Below are 25,023 nucleotides of genomic sequence, written 5' to 3' on the forward strand. Positions count from 1 at the left end.
CGTAATATAAATTTTAATAATTATAAATAATGTATGTACATTAAATATATTACCAGGCAACAATATTTTGAATAGGTATACTTAATTCTAAACTTATGATTTTGGATTTTAATTTCCAAAATGTTTTTATGGAAACACCTATTTTTTTTTTTTTAAATCCGGAAAATTACATTATCATTAAATATTACTTATTAGACAACATACGTTCACAGATGCAAATATGTTAATAACATCTTATTTGTTAATTTCTGTCATGTTCACATGATATTTTCATAAAATCTTCTAAACCATTTTCAAAAGAATCAGAAGTAGTAGTGCAAAGTTGTGTCTTAATTTAGCCCATTTTGTTTGTAGATATATTAAAACGTTTATTGACAACAGGTTAAAATTCTGGATAATTATATTGGAAAAACTGGGTTCTTCCCAGTCTTAAAAGATAATATAGAAATTGTTTGCATTTTTAAAATAAGCCTTTCAGTACAACAAAATTGTATTACCACATAGGGTTAAATGTTTACACAATACTTATCATTTACCACTGGTCAATATTATAAAATAATAATTTTTTTAATACAGTAAATATTTATTTATAATATGTTATATCTTTAAACATTAGATATAAAATTGAACGGGCAGTCTTTACTGAAAAAGTAGATGCAAGTCCCCTATAGTAATATATAAATAGGTTATATGATTTAACAATTATATTATGCAAATTATTCTTGATCTCAATATACATGATTTAGAGTTTTGTTAAACATAAAATTAATGGTCAACTTAGGACATAAGACATTTGACATGTATTATATAGTGGATAGGACAGTAAAGTAGCAAAGAAAGGATAATGGCTGATTTAATGTTAAAGAAATTTAAATATATAAGCAATAACAAGGATGGACAATCAGTTTTATTGGATGGTAGACTTACAAGGAATCTAAGATTAAGTGAACTTCCGTGTTCAGCAAAGGTTATGTTTGTACAATACTTAAAAATAAAATAAAACACATAGTCATTATCAGACATAAATACTCACGTTTATTAGTTAATTACAAGATAATTAATCCTCATTCAAGTCAATGGTTACACATTAACAGAGGACTCGAAACACATATAATAAAAAATGAAATAAAAATATATATATTATATATTACGTATTTTTTTTAACAATACTACTATGTTATTAAATAATTTTAAAAAAATCAGGCTTTTCAAAGGAATAATAAGAAAAAATCACATATGATTTTTTGTATGTTAGTAGCTGAGATAATCACAAAATATCGATATAATTTTAAATGTCTTCATTGATTATATAATTTACAAATCATTAATAAGTAATGTGGAATTTACTTCTAATCTAATACACCGAATATAGTATGATATCCACTAATGTGGAAATAAATTAGACATATAGGTATGATAAAACTTATTGAATATAATTGGATATTTTCCAATTTATTATAATAATATATTTTACTTTTTTATAGTTAAAAATATTAGAGGAAAAATAATAGCGGCACTTATTTGTAAGATCTATACAGTCTACGTCATAATCTGATGTTTATCTGTCACACAATGACTAGTTTAACATTATATTGCCACAAAAAAAAAAAATAAAAAAAAATATAGTATAATAATCAATTGTTGAGTCCAAAAATGATGTTCAGATTTACACTGAACAATATTCTTAAAGACTAATCGCATTAAACTTATTTTTTCTTACTTGTATCGGTTAAATAATTAAAATATTTACAGAAAAAAAAAAGAAACTGCTAAATGTGTTATTCTATTTATATTTACAATGAATTTTAGAAGGCAAATTGAAACATAAGAATGTAACTATGAGCTATTATCTAGTCTTTAAATAACAAATTTCAAACTACTTTATAACTTAACTGGGAATAAAAAAAATTTATTTATTAAACATAAAAAAAATAATTGATCACAATGAATAAATAAGGCAGTATTATGAAGGAATGGTACAATATAAATGTGTTCTTTTTTCTTTGAGCGCAATGGCAAAGTATAATTGTTTTATTTAATTGTAATATATATTTGTATTTAACAAAAAAAAAAAATCTTTTTTTAATGATAAAGAGAGCAATCAATTATATTAATACATTTGGAATCAATGTTCAAGTCAACTAGGTATTTTTAATTTTACCTTAAACAAAAATAGGGTCACAACTCTTCAAATGTAGTCAGTTCTCAATTTAAAAGGTTATTATTGTAATGGATTAAGTTTTGTATAATTGATGAGTTTATGACGACTGAGATTCAGGTGGAGCTCTGTAATAATAAAAAAAATAATATATATTATTTCAAGTATAATAAAATTATTAAATTAAACAAGTAAGGTATAAATTGTGTTTATAAATTCCTAAAATAAAATAGGTAAATTGTTGATAGGTTTTTCTATTTTTAATAGAAATAACAAAATATTGAAGGAATTTTGAAGTATTTTTATACCAACTCCTTGACACAAATTTTGAAACTTGAATATTGAAAAATACAATTAAAGGGTGTTCTTTTTTATCGAAGACACTTATTATTAAAGTGCACTATGAGTCTCTAAGTTAAATACTTAAATCAATTACCCCGTATTGATCATCACCTAGAACAGTACTGTTGACTGTCTGTTCAGAATCAAACAATAATTTTATGCAAATACTTTTTAGTATTTAAAAGTTTAAATGTTTGGTACTTCTATGGCAGTTACACATCAAGAGTTTTTAAAGGCACATAAATAAAGTAATGATTAAATTCAAAGGCATGATATTACTTCAATAAACTTGTCTTGTATAATCTAATAATTTGCTTGGTTGACAAAATAGCAGATTGCTATTATAAACCATTTGAACTGGTAACTCTTACAGTCAAACTATATTTGAATAATTTAAAAAAATGGTCCTTAGTTTGTGCATCTACGAAGATTTTCAATAAATATGTATTCAAAGTTTGACCAAAATGGCAAATTTGGAGATTCAAAGATCAATTATATTCAAATGTTGACAATGGCTAAGAGACAAATTGCAGAAAAAACAATATATTTTTTTGTCATTGTTCATTTTGTCTATTTAATATACATTATTAAATAGTGAAAAGTAAAATTAATTACTTACCCTGGTGGTCCAGAAGGGCCAGGATAGTAATATGGCGGTGGGCGTTCATATTCAGATGAGATCGGATTTTGATAATGAGGTGGTCCACCATTTGGGAAGTCCCAGGTAGGCCTTAAAATATAATTACATAAATAATTAATGCAACTTATTATTGGAAAAGTATTATTATAATAGACATACACTGATATTAATTGTTACATACATAGTGTAGTCAAACAGCTTTACGTATTTAACGTATTGTGGCTATAAGATTACAATTTAGAATTAGGGTTGAATACTAAATGGTATTGAAATACTTAATACAAATTACTTAATATAATATTATACTATTCAATATTGAATGAGGTATTTATGTTATTTATGCATAACATAGTCGATTTATGTTTCACACAACCAATACAGTTTTAGTTTTGAAGTCATAAATTAAACTATTAAAGTATTACTATTGATTTATTAAATGGACAATTTGAGTTCTCTCGTCAGTTTTTTCACATTAATTTTATTGCAACATGAAAAGCATTGTTACATTGTGATATTACTAATATTTTAAAGCTATAATCCCAAAATAAATCATATACAGAAACAATGAAAAATTTTAATTCATCTTTGGAATAGATTTTGGATATTTTATATCACAATCATTTCAATTTAACTAAAAAATTAGTCCACTAATTTTGCTTATTTCTTTTCTAAATTTACTTATTTCTGCTAAAGGAACTATGTAATCTCAATCTTAGTTTGTTATTTTCACAATTATAAATATCTCCATTATCAAGGCTCATACTTGATTTTCCACTAATATAATTTTAAACTAACACAACAACTATAATTTATTATTGTTTACAATACAATGTAATATTATTATAAGTAATGAAGTGTGTATTAATTGTCAAGCTATCAGTTTTTACTAAAATCTAAAAAAAACATTAATTTATAATAGGTTGATTTACTCCAATAGCATTATTATTTAATTATAAAACTGTATCGATTGCTTTGAATTTAAATGTTTTGTCATGTTTGTAAGACAGACAAAAAATACAAGCATATCTTTTTGAATTTAATTTGTTATTCAAAAGAATTCAATGGTATATTTGACAGTAAAACATACTTTGGTTGTGCTTCAGGTAGACCACCTGAAGGGCTTGTAGTAGGCACTACAATATTCGCTCGTCCAAGATGTGCACTATAATCAACTGAACCACCATGTCCAGGATGACGACTCTCGTTAGCTGATGTGTTAACAGCAATTTCTGGGTTGGACATATTCTCATAGCCTATGGGTATATTTGATGATCGATTTCCACTTGGAGCAGTAGTCACTTTTTTACGTGGTTTATTCCGTGCATTTTTTTTCTTGTTGTTTGAACTAAATATACAATAATATATTTTTTAATGTAAAATATATTAAGCAAATTAAAAACCTGGCTACTATAATAAAATACTTTACCTTGCTAATGGAATATTTTCACGGTCTGTGTATGCATCATATAAGTATTCTCTATAATATAAAAATAAACATGAATAACAATTAAAACAAGTTCACAGAAACAACACCAATACTTACGCTTCAACTAATGGTCCTGGATAGGGATCTGACTTCTGGTAGAGAGAAGCCAATTTCACACAAAGAATTATAATGGGCATGAAGAGGATTGAACAAATGCCGACACTCATCCAAAAACCATTCTAAAATATTGAAATAAATAAATAAATAATATTATCAATATTTAAATATGGTTTAAATAATTACACACAGTGGAATCTTCGAACAATTAAATTGTTAATCAGTGACAGTATACACTCCAAGAAGATTAATAACAGGTAAACATACTCTATTACTCTAATATTAAAAATGAAGTATGTATTCATATTAAATGTAAATACAGTCGAATCCACTTAATTGGGACACATCGGGCGGTGACCCATTTATCCCCATTATCTCGACAGTCCCAATTAACCGAAGAATTTTACATATAATACATTCATTCGGGACTGTCATTAATGTCCCCTTTAAGCGGATTCTACTGTATTTACTTTACTATGTTTATATTATGACTGTTATGAGTGTGTAAACTTATTACAACAATTAATGATGTATAATTTACACATAATACCTAGGTAGCGAATTTGTATGTACATGCATCTTGGGTATTACATTTTTAAATAAGTTTATGATGCGTTCCTTATGGATAACTGAGTATTATTTTTGTATGTTAGATTTTAAGTGTATATTTTAAGATTTCAAGGTCTTACTTAGGTAATTTGCTATTAAACATCTATTTTGGATATGTTTATACTAATATTTTTAATACCTACTTGATAAAATTGTCTTCAATTTAGATTTTAGACTATTAAATTGTGTTTGATTGATATACCACATTGAGATTGGACTAACATGCTTAAAATGTGGATACCAATCATATTTTACAAATTATTGTCGTGCACAAAAAAATGTATTATCATTGTTTTATAATTTTCATTTTTAGAGCATTAAAATGCTAAGTTCATTAGGGCATATAAATCTGCTTCCTAATAATACTCTTTTAAAATATGAATAATCTTTGTAGACATTTATTCTGCCAAGGAATTTAACAATATACTATTTCACTGAATAATAACATCGAAATCCATATATTTTTATTTAGTTGTTTGGAAATTTAAAATTCTACAGCATATATTTATTTGATAGTTTTATACTCACATAAGGATTAAGTATTTTTTGGCATCCAGCAACAATAGTAGCATTGTAAGCCTGTGACATAGGCCAGCATTTACCGACATCTTCTCTAATTTGGCTTACGACTCTTTGTAAATATTGATCTATGTGTTTGTTAAATTCTTCTCCAAATTCTTTTGCAAGCTGGAAAATATTAAAACATAATATACTACTAATAACAACAGTATTTGTGGATGTTTTATTAAAATAAAAACATAAATTTACAAAATTTAAGTTGCGCCGGTGTGTGTCACAACCGACGCCTTAGTCTGATCAGCCACTCCGTCCCCCTAATATTATATTATATATACAATATGCTACGATAAATTCATAATAAATTAATCTGCCTCATAATAGAATATTTAAAATGCTTATGATTAGTGAACTGGTTAATATTTATTTCCGTTTGCTTTCAAAGTGAAATTGCAAGATTTGCAACTTTTATCTCCAAATTTTTTTTTTTACAATTTAGAAAATTGTTATAATATTTTTTTAAATCTAGTATTATAATTATGGTTACAAGATAGTAAATACATTTTATATTTAAAACTTAATAGTAAAGTAAATTTAGTGAGGAGCTTATCAAAGCTTAAGACGTTTGATTATTTATAAATAAATTTAGTACAAGTAAAGGCTCCTTCAAACAGAAAGCGTTATTGCAGTCACGTGATTTTGTAATTTGTTACAATGTTGCGTCATTCTTGCACGTGAAAGCACCACACCAATGAGCCATTTAGTGTTTTAACGCGCATTATAAAGCGTTCTATTTGACAGGCCTTTAGAATAGGAAATTTTAAGATAAACTTAATAGTTTTATTCATAGTCGCTTTTAATTTGTTCAAGAGCATAGGCATCCCACCACCATATTACAATGCCAAATGCAAGTTGATGTAAATAAATATAATTTGTTTAAATTAAAAAATTTTAGTGTAGCAGTAATCAAGCTAACCAAGTCAGAATTACTTACTTTGGTCACTATTGTTGGTCCTTCAGTATATAAATACTTTTGAGCCTGTTCAACCTCAATTAGAAGATGTTCAACAGCATGGCGTAATGAAGAATGATTAAAACGTAAATGTTCTTGAAGCTGATTAGCAGTGGATTCTAATCGTTGACTTATATCTAGCATTAATGCCACTTGTTGTGCCTGATGTACCTTTAAGTACATTGCTTGGTTTGTTAGAGAAAATTTAACCTATAGAAATTGAATGGTTGATTAGTTAATATTTTATTAAATTTAATCATTTAATCAAAATATATACTTCTGATTTTGACATTGGCAATTGGGAAGCTGTTTGATTGAGTGCATCAGCAAGTTGAATCAAATCGATTGATGTAATTTTCTCACCAAGCTATAGTCGGACAGATGTTATTGCATTTTAGGATAAAATAAATCTACAAAAAGCTTTAATGAAAACTTACAACATGAGTATATGCTGGAAAATTGATACTGGATAGAGGTGATTTAGATAATTTTATCAATTGTTTTTCTGCCTCAGGAGTCAAGATTACTATTTCTCCTTCTAATTTTATTTTTGATACCAATTCATCAATATGTTGATCAATACCAAAAGAAGTGGGATATTCTAAAACTTTGTTCAGATCAATAAGTCTTTCCATTTTTAAAACTTGGAATAGACTCATGTTATGATGGCAATCTCTGTAAATTAACAACATTATTATTAAATGTTACAGTACTCAAATGTATGTTAATTAGTTATTAATTATTAGTGTTAATTACCGAATTATAGAACTAATATTAAAGTCAGTATTGCTTGGTGATGGTCTTACATAAGGTTGTTGATGGTTATCTAATTTATGTATAGCAGATACATCATACAAACGATTCACTATGTTCAAAACCCTTGAAGGTGTAGGGTTTTGCAATGGTTCACATATAATACGATCTGTAGTTACACCAGTAACAAAATAAAACAAAGCAATGATCATCAAGAATGCTGATGACAAAAACATTAACCATACAGCCCTGTAACACACACAATATTCATACAATCAATATACTTATTGTAATATTTAAATATAATATAAATAACATACATCATCAAATATGAAGCGCCAGTTCCTTTATTGCAACAATCATCATGATGATATCCACCTTCTGGTCGACTACCGCAAAATCCACAGAATAATCCAAGAGTTAGACAAATCAAAATCAAAAACAGTGTAATTGCTACACCCAAACAAACATAATACCTACAAACAAACAAATTTTTAATATAGTGATAATTTTAAGGGTATAAATTAGTTACCGATAAGGTGAAAATTCTTTTAATAAGCCTTCTCCTTGTTCCGTAGGGGAATATGAGTTAGCAATAGTGGTATCTACACGATCTAGAACTTTATCTACTTTTACAGAATTTTCTTTGATTGCATTTCCCACTTTTCGAATATTTAATTTTATTTCTGGGATATTATCATTAACAGCATTCTGAATAATTGTTTTCACCTTCTCAAATTGTTGCTGACCCTTCATTACCTCTTCTTCAATGTCAGCAGTAATGAAATCAGATATATTCTTCAAAGTAGCAGTTACATTTGGCAACTAGAAAAAAAAAATTCATTACAAAGTTTTAACAATAATTAACTGTCATTTTAGTAGAAGTTAAATTTAAAACAATATTAATATCATAGTATATATTATTATAAAACAATACAGAAAGTATTCTTTTATAAGACATAAATTAACAGACACAAAAAACCAAGAATTGTATAACCTACCTTTGGAAGATCATTGTCTAATATCTATCCACGGTAAGCAAACAAAATTAAGATTTCAACATTTAGTAATTAAAAATAATTTATATAGGTTCATTGACATATTATTTGGTTACCTGACTAAAGTTTGCTTCTAAAGAAAGATCCTGGATATTAAACCGATTTAAAATATCACGACAAGTACGTTCAAATCGACACGACTCCAATTTTTTCATTATAATTGATCGGCATTCCTTTAAAGCTAAATAAAACAAATAATTATCCACAATGGACCATTTTCTTCTTTAAATGATAATAATTAAATAATAAAAGATCGTACCAGCATCTAATTGCAGAGCTGTTTCCTGTAATTGACGAGTCAATGAATCTACATTAGAAAGATCTTGTTTGATGAGCCCCAGTCCATTTACAACGGCAGTTAAATTAGATAAAACTGATGCTTTAGAAACTTCACCAAGTTTTTTTTTAACTATTTCACCACTAGCTGTAACATAAATAAATGTATTATTTTTATAATTAAAACTTAATTATTGTTCAATTGTTCTAAAAAAACTATTTTTTTACCTTCTAATATATTTGATAGTGTTTCTTCCAACTCATCAAAATTTACAACTAATAGATTATCAACTTCCTAAAAATATAGATAATTTACAATAAATTATATATACAAAATATGCTTTTTTTTTTTTTTTTGAAGAACAAAGAGGAATTTCTTACTTTTTTTGTATTATTTATAAATAGTCTGGTATCATTCAAAGATTTCTTAACATTTGTTGGTAACTCTTTAACACCGTCTTCTAAATATTCATTACTCACAAATGTACAAACTACGCCAAATCTAAAATGAAATTAGTTTATTAATGACTAAATATAAAAGTATTATAAACTATTATATATCATTAATTTTGATTATTGCTACTTAAAAATGAACAAACACACTAATATTATTTAAAAAAACAATGCAGTATAGGTAGGTGTCCTAGTCTATAGCATACACAAGGAGGTCACTGCAATAGATGTATTAAATTAGAACTCAATCATAAATCTTTGTGTAAGATAAAAAAAATTCTGAGCAGAAAAGATCAGTTTATATTATTTAAGGATATTTTATTACATATAATAAATATTTTGGTAAAGTCGTTAATTTTTCTGTTAGAAATAACTAATAAGGTATATTAAACTATTTTTGGCCAAAAAGAAATCACATAACTATTACAATACTAGGTATTATTTAATTGTATCATTCAGATTTTTAGGTTTCTATAGGAAAAATTTAAGAAGTACCATTGCATTACATTTTCAAGTCTTAGCTATGAAAATTAAAAATGTAATAATTTTTTAACTGCTAAATAATTTAATTTACGTGATTTTTCCGAGCTTAAGCATAATGTGTAAATGCTTTTATAAAAATTTGGCTATATATTTTCGATATTTTTAAACGGTTGTAAGAACAACTTATATTCTATCTGAGATTATCTTGTATTCAATTTTCAAGCGTTTTTTTGGTCAAGCACATTTTTTTATGAACATACATAGAAAAAAACGAAATAAATTCGTCAAATGTAAAATGTCTATAGATTCAAATTTGTCTGAATATTTTGAAAATTTTACAAAACAGAAAATATAATTTTAAAAATAGTGATATGTTTCAATTTACTAGGTACGACTAACAGTTTTTAAATTACAACAACATAAATAACAACTAACATAATACCGACTAGATTCAGTTAACTACCATAAACCAACATCGATGTTCAAGATGGAAGCATCATTAAAACACACATCGTTATTATGTAATTAATTCATACATTAATACATAATTAATACATTCATCGCTCCTCTCAGAGTCTAATAGAAGATGAAGTATGTTTATAGATTTTGATCACATATTAATTATAAAACTAAGATATACTATATACTCATAATATTTCGCATTACTTATCTAGGATGATGAATAATAACACTTAGCAAGTTATATAGATATAAAGTACGCAGACTCACGATATTAGTATAGTAAGCCCAGCTAGTATCATGCCATAAAACTGTCTCTTGCAAGAATCGTATTTGGCGTCAAAGGGTTGAGACCGAGAGCCACAACCTCCAGTACAACGACAACAGCATAAGGTCAGACCAATTAGTGGCATTAAAACAGCAAACACCAATCCAGCAACTAACACGGTAGCACTTGCCCAGTAATGGCTTACCAATATCGGCCATTCGTGAGACAAATAATCTATTTGAATTGTATTATCACCTTCGACATCAATGAACCCTGAAAATAAACAACGACACAATATTACAAAAAAATCTATAATATGTTTAATATTAAGTAATATTGTATAACACGTATATTTTGAATTTCGTCATATTATAGGACATAGGTACACGATATACAGTAAACAATATTATGTATCGTCAATAAGTTTTTATTGGCATTATTAATGGCATTTTGTTGTTCGTATTTACCATATGTTTTTCACATTTATCGTCATCGTCTGCGTCACTATAATATTTTATTCACAAAATGTAGTATGGAGATTCCTCGTTTCAAGGAAGAGTATTTAATAATTTATTTTTTAAATTTGATTTAAAAAATGTTATGACTACCCCACTGGCCAGGTTTGACACTACTTAATAAATAATACTTATAGTAACTAGGGGGCTAAGTGGGGCATCCACAAACATAAATAGTATGAACGAACAAATATAATGGCATACAATATTTAATGTTGACAGAATCTTTCGAATTATCTGAAAAAAATGGTTTTTTGTAATTTGGTAAAATTACCCAACTATATTTGTTTTTTTGTAATTTATAATTAAAACTCTTCAAATAACGTCGGTGGTATTGCTCATTTAACTCTCTCTTAATACGCATTCCTTGCTGTAAAATAATTACAAAAATATGCCCCATTTATCAGCTATGACTATTTTATAAGCCATATAAAATTAAATTGCCATTAAAATAATTTGCCATTACAATTCAAATTAAATAACAAAGAATACATTAATCGTTATAACAACGACATGTAAAATAATTTATATACACGTCGTGTGTTTGTTTATTTTAGTAAACCTTGAACCGTCAGTATTGTTGAATTCTATTTTTTCGGTTTAAATAGTTTCGTAAAATCCTAAGGATTATTAGTATTTATTACCTATTCACCAAGCATGCTCGCCCCAAATTTTCATTTAATAATACATTTATTTAAAATTTTTGATTTTTAGTAATTAGGTACTTAAAGACTAAATTTCCAAATGATACTTTTTGCATTACTACAAGAGTAATATCATTATATAGTAGTATGTACGGTTACTATTAATGCGTAAATAATTCCATACAACAGAGCGGAATATCAAAGGCTGTAGTAACCTTGCTGCGAACAAACGAGCAAGGATTATTAATTTATTTTACTCTCGTTTTGTCACACCGCATACACATAACACACGCGTCATCATATTATTGTGCGCGACTGACTTACGAAAAAATCCAGGATGCATGCTCTGACGCATAAACTTATATCGATATTCAATAGGTGTTTGATTGCCATAGGTGTTTTAGATTCTGAACGAAGTGATGAATGTATTGATTTTACAATGATGTGTGTTTTTTTTTTTTTTTTTTTGTGTCTGACGACAACTTTTGGAGCAGTAAAAATGCTTCGATTTTCAAAAGTTGTACCTTTTCTGAAAGGAAAGTGAATCTAGTTGGTACTTTGGGGGGTCAAAAGTGAAAATTTCCCAATACTTTTCAAAAGCGGCAGGAAAAACCTTAAAAAAATAACGGAAAAACGCGAATTTTTACGCAAAACCAATTTTTGACAAAAACGAAAACTTAATTTTACTGTAACTCAAAAAATAATTATTGTAAGCACTTGAAATTTGCAACAGATGTTTATATTTGCGTTGTCTATACAGGGTTAAATTTTCAAAGTGTTTCGACTTTTTTTGAGCTATTTATAGACAAATGAAATTTTCAATTTTTCTAAGTATTTTTTTTTAAAATAACGATAAAAAATTTTTGGTTGGATAGAAAACTTTGAAAATTTAATACAAGGTTTCTTATAAGTTGTTCTCACAGTGATAAAAAAAAATCCAAAATCGTTAGTCACAATTTTTTTTTATAAGTGCTTAAAGTTTAAATTTATACGAAATATGTCAAAATTGCGAAAATTTGCAAGTAATTTTGTGGTTGAAAAATCGTAAAATTTTTTTCTTTTATAACTAAGTTTTTAAAATTTGGTACAAGGTTCTCCATAAGTTTTTCTTTAAATATCTGTAAAAAAAACTCAACCGGACTAAGACAAAAAATTTTTAGGAGTGTTTGAAATTTAAATTTTTACAAAACCGCATTAAATAACGGTTTAGCCTCAAACGATTTTTGATATTTGTTATTATTCAAAAAGTATGAGTCGTAGACACTTGAAAATTTTACCAGTTGTTTAAATTGACATTTTCTTTATATAGTTTTATTTTCAAAATATTTCACTAATTTTTAATCTATTTATAGGCAATTGAAATAATCGATTTTTTTTGATTTTTTTTTTATAAATGTTGATAAAAAAAAATTAGCTGGGACAAAATACTTGAAAATTTAATAGAAGGGTCCACATATGTTGTTCTAACTCCCATTCAAAAATTATAAAAATACATAGGCACAATTTTTTTTTATAAGCATTTAAAGTTCAAATTTCGACTAAATACGTAAAAATTACGGCAATGTTCAAATAATCTTAAACAGAAATTCATAAAAGTTTTTCTTTTTAATTCTAAGATTTGGAAATTTAATACAAGGCTCCTAACATATTTTTACAATAGCAGTTGCAAAATAAAAGGAATACATTGTCACAATTTTTATTTATAAGCATTTAAAGTTCAAATTTATACGAAATATGGCAAAATTGCGAAAATTTGCAAGTAATTTAGTGGTTGAAAAATCGTAAAAATTTTTTCTTTTATAACTAAGTTTTTAAAATTTGGTACAAGATTCTCCATAAGTTTTTCTTTAAAAATAATATATCCTAGACTGACAAATCATCTCCGTTCAGAATCGTTTTTCGTATACAATGATATAATATCATTGGATTCAAATTTAATTCCATCCATTACAGTAACCCACCTGTAACCTACTGTACAGCAGAGCGACATCCACGACTTATCCGCCTTTTTTTTTTTCATTTTAATTCGTTCACGACTGCGCTCAACAATGACATTGGACAATAGTTATTTACGCAACTAACTAGCAAAGCACAAACATAACATATAATGTTAGACATGAATGACACTATTTTACTTATCTATATAGTATATACCTAATCATTGTAAAGTTCGTAAAAATTGTTTAAGGAATGTATGTTTGACCTAGGTAATATTTTTCGAACCTATCATCACCTGAATAATGTTATCCTATAGCCTATAGGCTAATTAGTCACAATATTAGTGCATAAACTCAGAAATCGATTCAAAATCCGTTTGGACACATAATAATTATCTGCCTATAATAATTTAGTTGAACGCGGTGGTTCTCATTTCTCATTTGAACAAAAAAGTTAGTACTATCACGGGGCACTTCTTAATGTGTTCGAAAATATTGCTTTAAAGAATACTACAAAAATTTAACTCATGACATTTTGAATTAACGCATCGGGCTGCATGTTTGAATAATTATCCTGCAGTATATGTTCGATTCTCCGACAATCTTGGAGTTTATTCTTTATTTCTCCGTATGACTTAAACACCAAACGAGGAATTTCATCAATATCCATTATCCATGAGATGGGCAGTGTACTTATATTATTATGTATCGCAGCTAGTATTCAATATAAATATTTTAAATAAGATACGTCAATCAGCGGTGCAACTATAATTTATTTTTAGAGGGGATTATAATATATCGAGTACGAAATACCAATTATTATAATAAACGAAAACTGTATAGTTCCTTAGTGACATTTTTAAAATATTCAAAATAAAATATGAATATAATATACACTGAGAATATTAGACAATAAATTTAAATTAATATTTAAATATATATTGTGTTGCCCTGGAGCATTAAATACGTTAATTAATTGGACCTGAATGCCTGATCAATAACTTGATTTAGAAAGTAAATTAGTAATTTCGATATTGATACTTGACCTATTATGAAATGTATGGGTAGTAACAACATAATCTGGAGAATTGTTTCGATATATTTTAAACTTTAGAGCTAGTTTTAAGTTTGTTATATATTATATTATATTGCTACCTACAGGTTATAATAAAAAATAAAAATAAATAATACACATAAAAGCTACATAGTTTAAAAATTAAAATATCTTATCAATTCTAGAGTGGGTAGCATAGCCATATATTTTATATTATCTAATTGTTTATGGTGGGTTTATAGTATCATATAATATTCATAACCAGTGTCTTGGTGAACTTGAAATTTTTCAGAAGCAAGTCTAATATTCCATCTACATACCCAAAACCCTATAGGCAAACCCTGTGTTTATTATTTACTGCCAAATTTTTAAATTTAAATGTTCGCAGTAAATACTAAATACAATTACCCAATGGCCTTACCTACTAATTCCATCCATCACCCCTCAAAAAAACTCAGCGGTGGCTGCCTCTCGATTAAACACCATGCCGTGCAGGTAATTGCATATAGAAAATTGATAACACACGGTTATTTATAATATCGTAACTGTACAATATAGGTACTGTGGACGATAACTGTACAATTGTCATTTTCCTGCAGATACCACAACAATGTATTGTATGTCCCAATAGTTTATAATTTTAACTGAAAATAACATTTCTGGATGTGTGTGTGGGGGGGGGGATCCATATACTTAAGTCCCTCTCCCCTACGGGTTACGTCAGTATTTTCGAATGTCCCAAACTCCCACGCGTATCACATCATATAATACAACGATCAGATCGATTAAACATTCTGTTCCCGCGGTCGAGAGTACACCACTACCGGCGCAATCGTGAAAGTTGATATGCGAAATGTATACTATACCTATAGGTATAGAAAATCGATTTTCCCGGGAAACGCTAAGCATAATATTGTTATTACACGATCATCACTTGGGTCAATATACACATAGTTTTTCACCACACATCTACATTATATTATGAATATATTTATACTTTCTACCTATACGATAAATATATAATATATTATATTATAATAAATTATTTATACATAATTTAGACAGACGGCCCAACCTAACCACCTATACATAGTCTTACCTTTGGTGAGGCGTCGGAGCGTTTTTGTGTGCGAGAGATTGTGCACCAAAAAAAACAACATACAATTAACTGAATTATCCATTCGAAAATTACGTTATTTTGTCATGCAAATAACAGTCACGGGTAAATTGGCAACGCACGTTCAAACGCCACGAGAATTACCACCGCCGCGCAAGTGGGAAAACTATTTCGCCCGGAAAGGTACTTGAACTCGACAATATACGTCAAAAAGGTTTTATAAATTATTTGATGTAAAAATAAACACATAATTACCAGAAAAAAAAAACGAAAGAGGAAACGACCGTTGCGCGCGTTAGAAAAACAAAAAAATCACCCTGAAAATATAATTTCTAAGATGTGATCGGCAATAATTAATCCTGATCTGACTTCCACGCATAAAGTTATACCCTACGCACATCGCGTATCAGTTTAGATTTAGTATTCGTTGAAATAACGTCTTTTTTAATAACACAAAAAGTCAGGTATATTTTTAATGTCCACGGTAACGAGAATGGACTTCAAACATCAATATTCAATGCGAAAACGTAATTGTTTGGTTAAATAATACTGATATTTATGCTCATAATTATGGTCATATCTAATTTCCGTAAAATTGATCAAGGTTTATTTTTAAAACAAGAATCAAATAATCTTATAAAAGTTTATTTGTTATACCTATTTATATTGTAATAAACAACTATTAGATAATAGATATTCTAGTTATGTAACACAAATACCAATCATACATGGTAGTGTTTACATTAACAGTTTCATCATTATTATTTTTATATGAAGTATAATTTCAAGTAAAAAATTAGGAATAATTAATGAATTTTTAGTGAAAACAATAATATAAAGAAAAACTATAGTAAATAAGTAACTTGATTAATTTCATAAATAAAATTATATTTAATTTCAAACATATCAATATTTATTGTTTCATTTTTATTAGTTTATACTTTATTTACAAATTGTTTTACTACTACATATAAATGGTTATAAGTAATAATAATTTGTTTCTATTACAAATTAAAATATTCAATATAAATTTAAGATAAACTTTTTAAAATTGCAAAAAAAAATTGTGAATATGAACACTCAAAAGTTTTAATTTATAAATCTTTGCATTAAAAGTTTTAAAGTTACATTATTTGTATTTTATGATTATGGGAAAGACATTTAGTTATTCTCAGTAAGTAGCAAAATATATAATGTATAACTTTATTTATAATTATTTATCTGAAGTACCTTCACTGGATGATTTCTTCCCTCAAGACACTCAAGCCATTACACATAATTCAAAATAAAACCATACATTATGCTTATTGTACTTTGTTTTAGTATAGATTGTATAATTTTCTAGATTAAAAAAAAAATAATAAATAATAATCTATATTTTCGTGTAGCAAAATAATATTATCATTCATTACAATATATATTACACAATATAGTGATTACCACCAAAAAATGTATTCTAAACATACACAATTGATATGAACATCGTTTGGACGTATGAAAAATAGTATTTTACGTTGCACCATGATTTGAAATATGGTTTTCAAGCTTTAGTCATGGTAATATAAAAATATTTAAATGAGTCATAGTGTTTATTTTATTGAAATGCAAATACCTAACTGGTTTAAACTTGATTCGAGTAAGACAAATCCTAGATGATATATTGTTCTACCACTAGTCAGATTATAATATTTCAACATCCGCATAGTTTAAATAACTTTTAACTAAAAATTATTACAATAAATTGTTAAATAAATCACTATATCCCTACATATTGTCTATTGACTGTTAGGTATCAACAAAAAAAAATATAATATATTTTATGTCAAAATATGATTGTACGTATTAAATAGTTAAATAGTGACATAGGTTCTAATAAATTATTTTAGAGTTATGAATATTAGTAGAGCAGTTTGTTTCACATTGATAAAAACGAGTCAGTAATTTTTATTAAGAAATAAAACGTATGATTTAAATTCCGTTATCCGCAGTATTGTTATCACTTATCATCGACATTGGCTGATAAAACATTTATCTGATCTTATATTATAGGTATTCACCGTTAAGATCAATGACAAGGACATGTATATAATATGCAAAAATATAAGCAATACCTTTTGAAATTAATCGGAAAAAACACGAAATTTTGCAAATTATTTTTAGTTAGAAATTTATAAAAATTTTTCATTTTAAATCCAAGATTTGAAAACGTAATTCAAGATTTTTTTCATAAGTTCGTCTACCTTTATCAAAAAAAAAAAAAAAATATCTACCTGAAAGTGAAATTAAATTTTTATTAGCATTTTAAATTCATACTTTTACAAAATTTGTTATTCACCCCATTTCTCATGTAACGATTTTCTTATTTTGATATAATTCAAAAACGAATGACTCTAGATACATGCAAATTTCACTGAATGTTTATTTTATCAATTCTTATACTAGATAAAGTTTTCAAAATATTTTGACTTGTTTTGAGCTGTTCACGGACAATTTCATATTTCAATTTTTTTATTATTTTTTTTTTTTTATGAATATCAATGAAGTTTTATCTGTTGGGCCAAAAAGTGTAAAAATTTAATACAAGGCGTCCTGATATTATATTGTTACAATAGCAGTTTAAAAATATTAAAAATACATAGGCACAATTTTTTTTTTTATAAGCATTTAAAGATCAAATTTTGACAAAATTTATCAAATTTAAAATTGAATAATTATTTTGTAGTTAAAAATTTATAAAATGTTCAACTTTTATTTCTAAGGATTAAAAATTTAAAACAAGATTCCACATAAGTAGTTAATTCTGTTACTAAAAAATCTAAAAAATACATATGCACAGTTTATTTTTATACTCATTTTAAGTTCAAATTTGGACGAAATTACATATTTTAAAAACCTAGAATAACTATTTTAGTTATTTTGTTGTGATTGTATAATATTATTCGTGGGTACTTGAAACCTCTAAAGTATACTATAATATATATATGATAGTATCACGGTTTGTTGTTGATGTTTAACGCATTATAAGTACCTTATGGATATTATGATATGATTAATTTGGAATTTATTACAGGTACCTATTATAGTTCAATTTTTTTTTTAATACCACAGATATAAGTATATAATATATCTTATACCTAGACTAACATACAGTCTCCGCTCAGAATCGTTTTTCTGATACAATGATATTATATCATTGAATTCAAATTTAATACCATCCATTATAAAGTGACCCACTTGTAACCTACTGTACAGCATAGCGACATCCGCTTGCCCACCTTTTTTATTTTTTTATTGTAATTTGGATTTGTTAGTTTTGAGTTCCCTGAATTAAATAAGCAATTTAATATTATGACCATTATTATTAATTACGAGATTAATTACGATTGCGATTGACAGCACGCTTATTATCGAAATAAAACATAAAAAAAATAATTGCAATTGTTTTAAATAGGTAACGCGGTTTGGCAAAATATGTAAATATTATGTATTATAAAGACTGCAATTGTAATAGTAATAACATATAAGTATATACTAGGATTGCCCAGTGCGATACAAAGAAATGGAGTTCGTTATACCCGATGAGTCATTTTATAACTCCAACGACCCGTTACAAGTACAGGCCAGTCTCTATTTTATACTATGTACAGACAGTACAGGCACCACCAAACTACAAATAATAACTATAGCTAGATTATTTTACTTCGGTCAAAATCCACAAACTCACATACACATACAGAAATTTAACAAAGCATAAAGAAAATATGTTTAAAGAAAAAAATCAAGCTTATCATTCATCTTTAGAGTTCACAATTGTAAGGTTAACCAAGTAAACGAGCAACATTCATCTGTAAGGTAATGAACTAATGGCAGCATGTTAAGTAAAACAGCAGCATATTATATTCTTAGTTCCGTCCATAGCAATATAATAAGAAATATTCTTTAGAATAATCAGCATGTAATTTTTTATACAAAATCATATTATTGATGTGTATCATTTGGTTTTATAACTTTATAATAATATTGCACTATACCAATAAGTCGGTCATGACGACAGGATCAAATCGTCATGAACATAAACTTATAAACGATAATATTAAGAAAGTTTTATTTTTACTTATATGATGTATACTACCTATATTACATTATGTACTGTAGATACAGTAAAAATATCTACTTATAAAATTTATTTGATAACATTTCCTCAATACTTAATAAACAAGTTTCAGACATAAAAGAGATGGATTGAACTAGTAAAACATGAGAGAAAAACATAACGACGGCTTTTCGATATTTTTAGATACGATTTTATGAGGATAAACATGGACAAAGTGGATGAATATAAAAATAAATCCGACACGGAATATTATGTAGGTATAATAGTAAGTACATATTATGACGTGTAAATGTGTAATATAAACATAGTAATATTTGTACAGATATATTGTACCTACCGAAACAATTGTTCGTGATGTCACACGACTTCAGTGGGACAAAATGAAAAACAAATAGAAAATGGCGAATGTTGCATAGATATTGGTTTTTGTTCTCGGTGGTGTTATATACATGGAAAAATCGGGCGATTATATTATAGTTATGTAGTTTGTACAGCGAATAGTGACGGCTGCCGCAGCTGGTACCGTACGTGATTTTCTTTCGTTAAACGAGTTCAATTGATAAACGAGACAAAAAAATAACATGTCAAGTGTATAATATTATTATAGTTGTCTGCCGTTATAAATTGGTAGTGTCGGGCAAAATCCTGTTTTCCAAACATACGCGCTACCGATACTGGACAAATAAATTGCTATACAAAGTAAAATAAGAGAAAAAATAAAATAAAAAACAGCTATTAAAAAGTTATAGCATTAGCACATGAACAGAAAACAGAAGTCATATTCCCGGGCGTAATGTGGAATAATTTAATACTTTATTTAATCGATTACAGGGAACAAACTTGGGAATATATTATTTCGCTATTTAATTATTGTTGAATAATGAACATCATAGTGAATGCAATAGTAAACAGATAACTCTCGAAGAGATGAATTATCAAAATATATCTATCTATTTTTTTTTTATTAATTTTCACTATCTATTCATATACTTATATAAGGAATATAAGGAAACTATTATTAATTTGAATAACGACTTGAAAACAAAATATTAAATAATTTCGATTCTTCGCACTTAGTTGACTTGTGTGACAATACTTCTAAAGCAAACGAACGTAGTAATCTACAAACTACAATGACAATTTATTAACATGCCTAGTTAAATACGCTGTGCTAATTCTATAGTAAAAGTAAAAAATAAACCAAACCCTATTCTTGACATAGAAAATGTACCATAAGTCTTGTGTAAATCTGTGACAACGCAATATTTTTACTACTGCCTAGATTGGAACAGACATATAATCATTAGTCATCATCATTCGCATTGCAATTTGCCAGTATATACTTGGCGTGTGAAAATTTGCGATTTTTAAGAAATAAATAATAATAATGAGAATTTCACTCACCTTTATTATTATGTAGGTCTAAAGTTTAAATTGTTACATTTGCAATAATTACTATGCAGTATGCCAGTATACGCACATGTATAGCTGAATTCAAGCGTATGACGTCATATAAGTTTATACCATAATTATTGTATTTGGATATTATTATTATAAAATAATCGTTTAAGATGAATTCAGACCCGCACGTGTTGCATCCGTATAGATTACGTTATAGATTCCGTTCAGATTACCAGATTCACCAATTTTGTATAATTAATTTTATTTTTAGAGTGAATTGATGATTCTTATTAAAAAGTTAAAGGACATTATCTGCGTATTTGGACGTTGGAATTTTTACGATATTAAATTTTTTCTGTACCATGAGTATTTTTAAATTAAAATATTTTACAGACATAAGGCATCTAGCGTAAAAATCTAAATATCGTAAAAGACTAACGTATAAATACAGATAATGCTGTTACATATACTAGGTACCAAGTCCAATAGTAAATCTATATTAGGATTTTCCTAAATCATAACCCAACATAATATATCATCAATAGTTATTTATTTTTAAATACTGAAATATAGGTATAAGGTATTACCTATCTAAATTTTGATTGAAATATCAACACTGAACTGGTTCATGCAGAGTTCAGTTTAGAAATCTGATGAAAAATTTGAAATATTCATGGTGATCCTAAAAGGTCAGAAATGGTGTGCCATGTAACTTATATTGTTGGGTACCTACATATAGAGCTCAGAAGTTATAGGAGCTAAAAAAGAAAAATATGCATGTGAATGTGCACAAAAAAACGTTAAAATAAACATGAAGACATTTTATAAATGCAAAAATAAATTTAATAAAAATTATAAATTATAAAAAAAAACTTTTATGTCTTTATTAATTTGCACTGAAAGAAATGTAAAATATGGAAAAACGAATTTATAATATTTTAAAATATGGAGGAAAACTGTTTGTTATTTTGAAATTGTATTGAATTGAAAAAATAGAATATTAGAATATTAGTGCGATAGAGAAAATGCACATCGAACCGTTTTCGTTAAATTAATAGTCGACTGCGACGATAACAATAAATACTTATATTTAGAAAATATTAAATATGCATAATATGCGTATGAAAATCAAGAAATATAACATTTTTTCCTAAAATTTACGAAATATGCAAGATATGCACTTTCAATTTTAATTTTTAAACTCACTACCACATTGCATAGCTCGGATTTCTATCTTGGTCTGCTATAAATCGAGAGTATATAGAGTGATAATATAAGAATAATATGCAACTCATACAACTTCCGATCCATACTTATATATTTATCTATTTATTTATATATCAGTTGCTTGTTGTATGAATTAAAAAAAAAATTGTATTCAAAATTAAAATAACATTAAAAATAAAATCTTAATTTGTTAAATTACTTTAACGCAATTTCAACTAAAATCAAACAAAATAATTTTGGTTTGTTTTCCTAAGTGAAATATTTAACCATTTTTATTTTTATTTACTGTTATTAATTAATTTATTCATACAGTAGGCATAATTCTGTTTAAACGAATTATTTATATTGATAAATGATAGTAATTTTCAAAAACCTAATAAATAAAAAACAACGATATGCTGAGTATAGTAATTATCACAATTGACATAATCCAAATATATAATTGTATATTATACATTTATTTTATTACACTCATAATAAATGGAATTCGACTATAGTCTAAATTGGTTACAATTATGTTGAAGGGGACTGATGTCTGATTTCTGGTTAGTCCCGGTTGTAGCTCGTGGATCGTAAAAGAGTGTAAAAATGTTCAACAGACAAGATTTTAAATTGTAAAATTATCTTTAAACTATGGGTAATCTTCAGCTAATGATTTATTATTAAACATGTATTATGTATTTTTAAAATTGTGTACGTTATCTACTTCGAGTTAAGTTGCTCCATTTTAGATTCTATAGATACAAAAATTAAAACACGAGGCATTTGAGGCAGAGGGCTGAAGTCATAGAAAATATTCGTTAAAAAAATTAAAACTATATATACTAAATGATTTTATACTTTCCGAATAAAAATTATAGTAACACACTTGCACAGATCAATTTATATGCAGTCTAAAACAATATGGGCTGATTATAAAAATGTTTTTGTTTTGTAATAAAGCAAATAATAAAAATATGATTATTTGGCTCAGTATCAAAATTATTCATTTGAGTGGTGGAAATATCATGAAGAATATCCATAACTCAGTTAAGTGGCTCGAATTAAAATAGCAAAAAATTATTTATGTATAATATGTGTACCGAGCACTGTCGGTCAGATCAGCTCAGAACGTTATTCCTACACGGCTGGAAGTATCGTCAAGTCGATTCTCTCATGATTATTTATTTATAAATAAAGATAAGCTAGGTATGGCCACAGATGGCCTGTATGGCTGTATGTATTACTTTTTATTTTTATTAATTAATTATTAATATTTCGTTAAATTAATTATTATTATGTTTTTTTCTGTAACTTGTCCAATGAATTTATGATTATGATATGACTTCTTGTATTATAATATGTAACAACTACAATATATTTTATAGTATTATTATTTTTTCTCAACTTATTTATGGTATTTTTGTATTTAAGCAACTTTATTTATTAATGGAAAACAAAAAATAAAAACTTGAGTGAATAATGGATTACCTATAAAGAAATAAAACCGGAAATGCATATACAGTATATAAATATGATTATATGAACGCAATTAATATTTGATACAATGATACACCGGTACACGGGGGGCAAACGGGACACAAATACATGCACGGGTACAAGGAGTATAACGGTACATTTTTCCATGTATTTTATTTACACGGGCTTTAACTTAAACACGGTTTTCCTCAAAACACGTGCATCCGTCTAATTAAATACACGTGAAATATAGGGACCTCTATACCTTAACTATGACGTCTTAAACACACGATGATGAATTATGACGTAAGCAAGCAAATTTCATTTATTTGATACCTACGCACAATAAATTAATAAAAAAATAAAATAGTAGATTAAAAACATATTGATATTTTTATAACATTAATATTCAACTCGAAAATAAAACACATTTTAGAAGATACCTACCTAAATTTGTTTATGATTGACCATAGTGGGATGTAATACCATGCATTGTCTATACCAAATAACCACCAATAAGTTATATTAAGTTATATTGTAAAAACAAATTAACACCGTACGACGAGTCAGGAATTCGGGATCTATTATCAGCTTGTATTTATTTTCCCGACATTTCGTATACGTTTTGCTTTAAGCGAAGAGTATTTAAATGTATTTGATAATATTAGTAGAAACTGTACTAACTAACGCATACAGTTAGCTATACCAATTACCAGCGTATACATTTTCAATAACAAATTAATTTATTAGAAAAAGTAAAATAACCAATATAAAACTATATATATATACAGCCCGAATCGGAAGGTACAAATTCATAGGCGGAAATTGACTAAATTTTTTGGGGGACTCAAGCCTCCCTCCTCATAGGCCATATTGCTTAGTACCACAGAATATAAATATTAGTACTAATTACTAGATTTTGAATGGGGGGGACTGAGTTCCCCCCCTATTTGCGCCAATATACAAATTGTTTCCACCAGAGCGCG

At 26.9% G+C, this 25,023-nt stretch overlaps 1 protein-coding gene across 3 annotated transcripts in view; it reads right to left on the reverse strand.

Annotated features, from left to right (window-relative positions):
- Positions 1-1,012: 1,012 nt before the first annotated feature.
- LOC100161610 (prominin-like protein) overlaps positions 1,013-25,023 on the reverse strand; it is a 32,222-nt gene continuing 8,211 nt past the window's right edge. The window contains exons 2-19 of one of the 3 annotated variants that reach the window (XM_008183073.3): positions 10,573-10,843; positions 9,289-9,409; positions 9,136-9,202; positions 8,891-9,055; positions 8,688-8,812; positions 8,575-8,598; positions 8,106-8,398; positions 7,894-8,049; positions 7,577-7,822; positions 7,258-7,495; positions 7,098-7,187; positions 6,803-7,030; positions 5,821-5,979; positions 4,684-4,805; positions 4,567-4,617; positions 4,228-4,485; positions 3,120-3,230; positions 1,013-2,286 (exon numbers count right to left, since the gene is read on the reverse strand). In XM_008183073.3, the coding sequence (XP_008181295.1) occupies positions 2,259-2,286; positions 3,120-3,230; positions 4,228-4,485; positions 4,567-4,617; positions 4,684-4,805; positions 5,821-5,979; positions 6,803-7,030; positions 7,098-7,187; positions 7,258-7,495; positions 7,577-7,822; positions 7,894-8,049; positions 8,106-8,398; positions 8,575-8,598; positions 8,688-8,812; positions 8,891-9,055; positions 9,136-9,202; positions 9,289-9,409; positions 10,573-10,843 (2,753 nt within the window). In that variant the 3' untranslated portion in view covers positions 1,013-2,258. The remainder of the gene's footprint in view (positions 2,287-3,119; positions 3,231-4,227; positions 4,486-4,566; positions 4,618-4,683; positions 4,806-5,820; positions 5,980-6,802; positions 7,031-7,097; positions 7,188-7,257; positions 7,496-7,576; positions 7,823-7,893; positions 8,050-8,105; positions 8,399-8,574; positions 8,599-8,687; positions 8,813-8,890; positions 9,056-9,135; positions 9,203-9,288; positions 9,410-10,572; positions 10,844-25,023) is intronic. The other 2 variants (XM_008183074.3, XM_001946562.5) reach the window with 2 other exon arrangements.

This window comes from Acyrthosiphon pisum, chromosome A1 (genome assembly GCF_005508785.2).
Source record: "Acyrthosiphon pisum isolate AL4f chromosome A1, pea_aphid_22Mar2018_4r6ur, whole genome shotgun sequence".
Taxonomy (NCBI): Eukaryota; Metazoa; Arthropoda; class Insecta; order Hemiptera; family Aphididae; genus Acyrthosiphon; species Acyrthosiphon pisum.